The sequence below is a fragment of the Zalophus californianus genome, chromosome 13 (assembly GCF_009762305.2).
Source record: "Zalophus californianus isolate mZalCal1 chromosome 13, mZalCal1.pri.v2, whole genome shotgun sequence".
In the NCBI taxonomy this organism is placed as follows: domain Eukaryota; kingdom Metazoa; phylum Chordata; class Mammalia; order Carnivora; family Otariidae; genus Zalophus; species Zalophus californianus.
The window spans coordinates 13290945-13298709 of NC_045607.1; the positions used below are offsets into that span (position 1 = coordinate 13290945).

At 45.2% G+C, this 7765-nt stretch overlaps 1 protein-coding gene across 8 annotated transcripts in view; it reads left to right on the plus strand.

The window, feature by feature from the left end:
* The window catches only part of GGTA1 (glycoprotein alpha-galactosyltransferase 1 (inactive)), a 54563-nt gene extending 47515 nt beyond the window's left edge, over window positions 1–7048 (plus strand). For all 8 annotated transcript variants that reach the window (XM_027615522.2, XM_027615525.2, XM_027615523.2 and 5 more), the window contains 2 exons: window positions 335–472; window positions 4224–7048. In XM_027615522.2, coding sequence (XP_027471323.1) covers window positions 335–472; window positions 4224–4917 — 832 coding nt within the window. In that variant the 3' untranslated portion in view covers window positions 4918–7048. The remainder of the gene's footprint in view (window positions 1–334; window positions 473–4223) is intronic.
* Window positions 7049–7765: the final 717 nt, after the last annotated feature.

Consider the following 7765-nt stretch of genomic DNA (forward strand, 5'->3'; position numbering starts at 1 on the left):
TTAGGAACGGGCTGGGGACAGAGGGAATGAGATCTGGAAGGAAGAAGGGAACTAGGAAAGCCGCAAACAGGGTCAGAGGATATGGACATGTACAGATGAGATCCCCATCAGGGCCCCGAAGGCAGCCCTCACAGCTCCCTGGCCAGAGCCTCCTGTCCCTCACGCAGAAGACGCTGCCCCTGCAGTCACGCCAGCCCGCTGAGTGCCTGGGGCCAAGTCAGGATTCCAGGGCAGTCTCAGCAGATCACAGCTGACCCCAGTGTTCCCTTGGACAGTCTCCACCCCACCTTAGGAAAGCTGTCCTGACTCATGGGGCCCTATGTTTTGTCACCAGGAAACGTCCAGAGGTTCTGACAGTGACCGGATGGAAGGCGCCGGTCGTGTGGGAAGGCACTTACAACAGGACCATCCTAGAAAATTACTATGCCAAACAGAAAATTACTGTGGGTTTGACGGTTTTTGCTGTTGGAAGGTAAGTGTCCCTAATAAGATCGACCTCGGCTTTTTCTTGTTTCATTGTCAGATGTTTGTGAGGGGCCCCCTGGGCTCATGGAGCTGTTCCTGCCTTGTCTGAATTCTTAGATAGGAGAATGTTATAACAGGACAGTTTCCATCTCCGTTCTGCTGAGGACCCCGAAGGGCTGAGAACAAAACAATAGTAGGTGAGTCGACTCCTTCCCACCTCAAAGTGAGGGTCTCAGGTTGCAGGTAAAAGTGTCTGCTCCACCCACGGAGCCTAGGGTCTATAGCACACCCACAATGACCTCCTTCCTGACCTCCATGGCTTTCTCTGGAAATTCCAAAAATGGTAGCTGTTGGCCCAAATGTGCATCATTTGTCCTCCTACACTCTCAGACCCAGGACCAAGGACAGAAGGATTTGCAGTCCAGACTGATCCAAGCATGGCAGTTCTCCATGTCTTCCATGGGCTCCTCAGGTCCTTCTTGGCCTCCAGAGATTCAGCTAGCCAGAACGTCCCCTTCTAGAAGTTGGGTAGTTTCCTGTTTCGGCTTTCATGTCCTTGTTTAGAACACCTCTCCCAAAACTACAATCATTCTTACTTGAAATTAATAGCCATAATATTAGTTTTAAAATGTAACCCATTTTGCTCTTTTGGAAAGTTTTTGGGTTTTTTTCCCAAAACAAAAGCAAAAGTTCAATTTTCCTAGTCCCTACCCCCACCATGGGCTTTTCCTTCTGTTCCTTTCCTGAAAACCACATGGAAAGTTGATCCATTGGCCTGTATGAAGAGTGTTGAAGGCCCAGGTTGATTTGAGCTTCAGCTCTGTCCACCGTAGGGCCTAAAGGAGAGCTCTGTGAAGATCTGACAGTTCTCCTAAGACCTCCAGCCCAGAGCCCAGAAGCCATCGCTGTTACCAAACTAATCAGGTATGGTGACCTGGTTAGTCACCTAGATGGCATCTCTAATAGACAAGGGTGACTCTGGAGTTTTGCCATTTTCCCCAGGAGAATCTGTACTGTTCTGAGCCAGGAGCCAATACTCAGCTCACTTAATCCCATGGCATGAACGTTACGGATTGATTCGATGTTGGTGTTCCCAAGAACAGAATACCGCCTATGGCTCCACAATGGCTTCACCGTCCAGCTGCAAATCTGCAGAACCAAACTATAAATCATCTATCCTGGGGAAAGCCCTATGCCCTCCGTTCTGATGCTCGAGAGGACTGTTTGTGCACTCAGCAGCAATAAATCCTTGTACGAGTGGATTTGGACTTAGGAGGTGTGATGTTTGGTTTGTTTTCAAAATAACAATGCAGGAAGCCAACAACAGTGTTTTAATCCCCAAACAATGTTAAACCTCCCTCGGCTCCCTCCCTCGCCCTAGGATTGTCTCCCAAGCTTCCGAGCACAATAGATTTTTCTTAAAAGTTCCAGAGTGCCCAAGAATTTCCTGGCAACCAGCCACAGAGCCATGTTGAACTCCCTGTTTATATTGCTCAGATATCTTCTTTCCATTTAAATAATCAGTACTGTAAACTCTTGGCCTTCTAGTGGCCAGCATTAAAAGCACACTTTATTTTGGTAGTAAAAGAAAGGAAATCCAAGCAGTCAACAAAAAAGCACAACGAAGTACTGGTTACTATGACTCGCAAAACATCTTGACTGGCTGCGGCTATGATTAGCAAATTCAATTCAATCCACGTTCACTGAGCGAAGCATGAGTCTGGGGTCTGCATGAGTTGTGTTAAGCCATCTGACTCCTACTTCTTCCTTCTCTCTGATCTCCATGGCTTTGCAAGAGCGTACAGCTTGGGTTACAGAAGACACCAACATGATGTGTTTGGAATGAAGACATACATAGCTGAACTATCACCACCCACCCATTAGCATGGCCCAAATCCAAAACACACTGTCAGTACCAATACCAAATGCCGGTGAGGATGTGGAGCAATGAGCACTCTCCTTCATTACTGGTAGGAATGCAAAATGGTACAGCCATTTTGGAAGACCGTTTGGCAGATTCTTACAAAGCTAAACATAATCTTACCATGCAATTCAGCAACTGCACTCCTTGGTATTTATTAGCCAGAGGAGTTGAAAACTTATGTCTATACAAAAAACTGCACACACATGTTTATACCAGCTTTACTGATAACTGCCAAAACTTGGAAGCAACCAAGATGTCCTTCAGTAGGTGAGTGGATAAATAAACTATAACGTCTAGAATATTATCAGTGCTAAAAAGAAATGCGCTATCAAGCCATGCAGACGTGGACGAACCTTAAATGCATGTTAACTTAGTGAAAGAAACCAATCTAAAAAGACTGCATACTATATGATTCCAACTAGGTGACATTCTAGAAAAGGCAAAGCTATGGAGACAGTGAAAAGCAGGGATGGGGTGGGGTTCGGGGAGAGGTATGAATGAACAGGCAGAACACAGGATTTTTAGGGCAGTGAAAATACTCTGTATAATACCATACATAGTGACAGATACATATTGCTACACATCTGTCCAAATCCATAGAATGTACAACTCCAAGAGTGAATCTTAACGTAAACTGTGGAGTGATAATGATATGTCAGTGTAGGTTCATGGATTGCACGGCTTGTATCACCCTGATGCTGGAAATTGGTAGCGGGGGAAAGCTGTTGGGAGGGAGGGGGTGCAGTGGGTACATCTGAACAATGAATTGGTGTTTGGGCTAATCAATGGGAGGCTCACAGGGTGAATATGTAATATAGAAGGATATCTATGCCCTACAACCCATTCCCTGGGTCCCAGAAGAGGATATGAGAATAGTGGCGGTTAGGCTTAATACGTCCCCAAAGGACCCAAGGGTCATGTCACCCTTGCATCTGGTAGGACAGCAGCAACACTGGGTATATCTGAATATTAGTGCCCCCTGATGTTGGTCAGCGGGTACAGACTTCCAGTTATAAGATGAGTAAGTTCTGGGGATCTAATGTATATCCTGGTGATTATAGTTAATAATACTCTTATTATACACTTGAAAGTGGTTAAGAGAATAGATCTCAAATGTTCTCATCACAAAAAAGAAACAGTAGTTATGTGACATGATGGGGGTATTAGCTAATGCTATAGTGGTAATCATTTTGTAATATATAAGTGTATCAAATCAACTCTTTGTACACCTTAAACTTACACGATGTTATATGTCAATTATCTCAGTGAAACTGAAGGAAAAATATCTAGCACCCACTTTGCCTGCCCAGAGTCTGAACCAACAGATAAATAAGACAAAGGGCTAAGCAAAGTAGATGATGTGAATGTCATGTTCATTGCAGTTAAAGAGGGTACTGGAGAATGCGGCTTCTGTCTGCAGACCCTAGGCTTCCTGATATTGAACCACGGAATTAGAAAGATTAGGTATCCAGGCTTCCAGACGCAGAGTAGGACCTGTTCCACTAGGCTCACTTCAAGGCCCCAAGACAGCACAGGCTGTCTTCAACTGGCTGGTGGCCATTTCCAAGAGCGAGAGTGGTGGGGGCAGGGCTGCAAATGCCCTGTCGCTCTTCCAACATCAGCAGGTAAGTCACTCCTCCTCCCCAAAGTGGAGCGAATGAATGGTGGAAAGCAGCCAGGAATGTTCCCCTATCAGATGTGGAAAACACATGTCTGGGATGGGGAAAATCGTTCCTCCCCTATGCTGTCAAACACAGACAAGATGATTAGAAGAGCACGTAGTCTTCCGCACAAATCCCAGCTGTTACATTTGTCCTGTTCTTCTTTGTTTCAGATACATCGAGCATTACTTGGAGGAGTTCTTAATATCTGCCAATAGGTACTTCATGGTTGGCCACAGAGTCATATTTTATATCATGGTGGACGATGTCTCCAGGATGCCCTTGATAGAGCTGGGTCCTCTGCGTTCCTTCAAAGTGTTTGAGATCGAGCCTGAGAAGAGGTGGCAGGACGTCAGCATGATGCGTATGAAGACCATTGGGGAGCACATTGTGGCCCACATCCGGCATGAAGTGGACTTCCTCTTCTGCATGGACGTGGACCAGGTCTTCCAAGATAGCTTTGGAGTGGAGACCCTGGGCCAGTCAGTGGCTCAGCTGCAGGCCTGGTGGTACAAGGCAGATCCCAATGAGTTTACCTATGAGAGGCGGAAGGAGTCTGCAGCCTACATTCCATTTGGCCAGGGGGATTTTTATTACCATGCAGCCATTTTTGGAGGAACACCCACTCAGGTCCTAAACATCACCCAGGAGTGCTTCAAGGGAATCCTTCAGGATAAGAAAAATGACATAGAAGCTGAGTGGCATGATGAAAGTCACCTAAACAAGTATTTCCTTCTCAACAAACCCACTAAAATCTTATCCCCAGAATACTGCTGGGATTATCACATAGGCCTGCCTTCAGATATTAAGACTGTCAAGATATCTTGGCAGACAAAAGAGTATAATTTGGTTAGAAATAATATCTGACTTTAAACTGTGCCAGTAGGTTTCTGAATTTGAGAGAGTATGATTCTGGCAACTTTCTCAGAAGAGTAACACTTAACTTTTAAACAATACTAACAAAACACCAATACAGCAAATATTTGCTCTTCTTCCTTATAACTTCGAAACTTGCAGTATGGGAGAATGAACCTATGGTGATCAGATGTAAATTCCCAGTGATTTCTTATTTTTTTGGGTTTGGGGAAAATACTATCAACTGAACCAAAAATAAAAAATAAAAAAAGTTGGCACAAAGAAAAAGCCAGAAACACTCTGCACGTGCCGGATAATGTACTGGAGAAAGGAGTGCTAAGGGAGTGTTTGGCAACAAGATCCAGTTGTGGGGGGTCATCCCCTTGACTTCATTGTCCTTGCTGAGTTGCTTGGCAGCGGAACTCTTGAGTAAGGACACAGTCCCCCTTGGCAATCCTCGGATGGTTTCAGTAGCAGACTGCTTCAGGCCATTGGCTGTCCATGTTCTTTTCCCATCAGGAAAATGGCATTTGGCTTCTGTACAGAAGATTGGTGGAGATCCCCAATGGACATCATGGTGGTGAAGGTTTGGAGTCCCAGGGAATGTGAATGAGCCAGTGGGGGCTCAGCATGGAGTGAAAACAAAAGACTGAAAGTGAGTTTGCCATGAAGTGGCAGAGAGTGGGAAAAGAGGAGCCACCCCTGAGGGGCTGAGGGTACGGGGCTGGTGCTTAAACACAGCACGGATCCAGGTGCTGAGTGGGAGGCCATGTGGGCGATCTCCGGCCTCCTCAGACCCACAACAACCAGGGCGGTGGGGGCTGGCATGGAAGATGCTTCTTGTTTTGCCCAAGTCACTTTTAGTCTGCCGGACTCTGCCGCTTGTGTGTCTTCAGTTTTGTGGCCGGAGGAAGTGGATGGTGTCAGAGAAGACAAAGGCCCATGGTGGACTGAAGAGGCTGGCTAGGAGTTCCACTTTCCAAACCTGGGCTTCATGACAATCAGTCGTCAACGTGTCCTGCTGCTGCCTGCTCTAACCCTCAGGGGCCCCCAGCCCATCATGCCCCAAAGTGGAGGGCTGATAATCCAGGAGTGGACCGGATTGGAAAAACCCTCTCGTTTTCCCCTGCCCCATCTGCACTAAAGCAGTGTAACAACCAGATATGGTGAATAAAATGGATAATTGCTTTTATATCACAAGCAGAAGGGATGGCGATGGGAGATCCAGTCCTCATGACTGAACATCTTAACATACAGTTCCCTTCTCTAAGAGAAGCTCGGAAATCCTACATATTCTTTAAAGTTAAGCGATTCAGTGTCAAGGAAGTTGGGAGGCAACATCTACATAGGCAGGTATATTTATACTTTGCTTGTATTCCAGTTTGGGTCATTTTGTTTCCATTTTTAAGTGATGGATTTGAAGAGCCACTGCCCTGGCTGCACAGTGGGCACAATGGGCTTATGTGATCCAAATGAAACCCACATTTTTTCCTACCATTTCACTGTGTCTCCTACTCTTTAGTCCTTGCCAAAAAAATCTCCCAACCTAGCAAAACCAAACCAAACCAACAAAAGTCCTGAAGAAGTGGACTTCGTGAAAGAAAACGGAGACCACATGTCAGTTAGGATGCTGCCTCTCCAGGATTCAAGTTTTCTGGGATCCATTCTGGAGTAGAGACAGTTGAGCATTTAAGTCCTACACCAAAGAAATGATCTATCTTAAAAGATTAGGGGAAAGGGTTGATGTTTACTTTTGAGGGAATCTTCATTTCTTTTTATTCGTTTAAATTTAAATCCCAAATGAACAAACTCAAGATCTCATGAGTAGTTATTCTTAAACATTAAAAAAAAAAACAATAATAAAATTCCTGATTCACAACTGAATAAATTATTTTCTCAGTAGATTCTGGTCTGGTCATGGATTGTGCACTTCCTCCCAAAGATGTTCAGAATCATCCACTACACAATTTTACATTCTTAGACTCCAAAAAGTCCTGAGGTCCTTCTAAAAATGTGTTCACTATTATGAAGAGAGAAGATGGTTGAAAGTCCCAAACTTTCAAAACAACAAATGCTTATGGAGAGCTTTTCCAAAGTGGTGCATTGAAGTAATTAACTGCCCATGAAGGAACCAGAAAGAAAAGGCTTGCCCCTGAAGCCTAGGGTGGGGCGCGAGGGCAGAGGGAAAAAAACAGTGTCATAACTACATCTGGGGCTTATTAGTTCTGACGTCTGGGGAATATATGTGGCCCAGGGGGCCCTGGGAAAAGGCTGGACTTCCAGCAAAGTCAGGGCGGGTAGATTTGTAATAAATAGATGAAAGGTGACGAGACTGATGGAGTGCGGTGCACTGGGGCATCGTTCCCTCAGAATTATTTTCATTTTATAGATGAGCAAAGTGATGTTCAGAAAGGTTAGCCACCTGGCTAGAAAATGACCGAGCTGAAGCTCAAACCAGAGAAGCCTACAAGGATAGATGTGTTGACACCATACATCTGAAAGGGCCATGTTTCATATCAAGGAAAATGCAACTTTACAGAAGGATCTTGTAAAGGGGCATTTTTGCCATAAGAATTAATATTTTAATTCCCACTTTTTGTGTACTAAACCTGCCCTAAATGCATTAAATTAGTTAAAATGGATCATGTAAAAAAAAAAATAAAAGACTGTGATCATTCTTATCTTTACTTTGTGGATGCAGGGCTGATACAAGCCCTGTGGGCACACACTAGCTGTTGTGTCAAGGCAGCACGATTGGGCGGGGGGGCGGGGGCAGGTGAAAGAGACAAGCCACGCCTCCACCTTCCACTCCACATCTGATCTGGGGGTCACATGCAGCTGGAAGGGGACACGTTTCTTT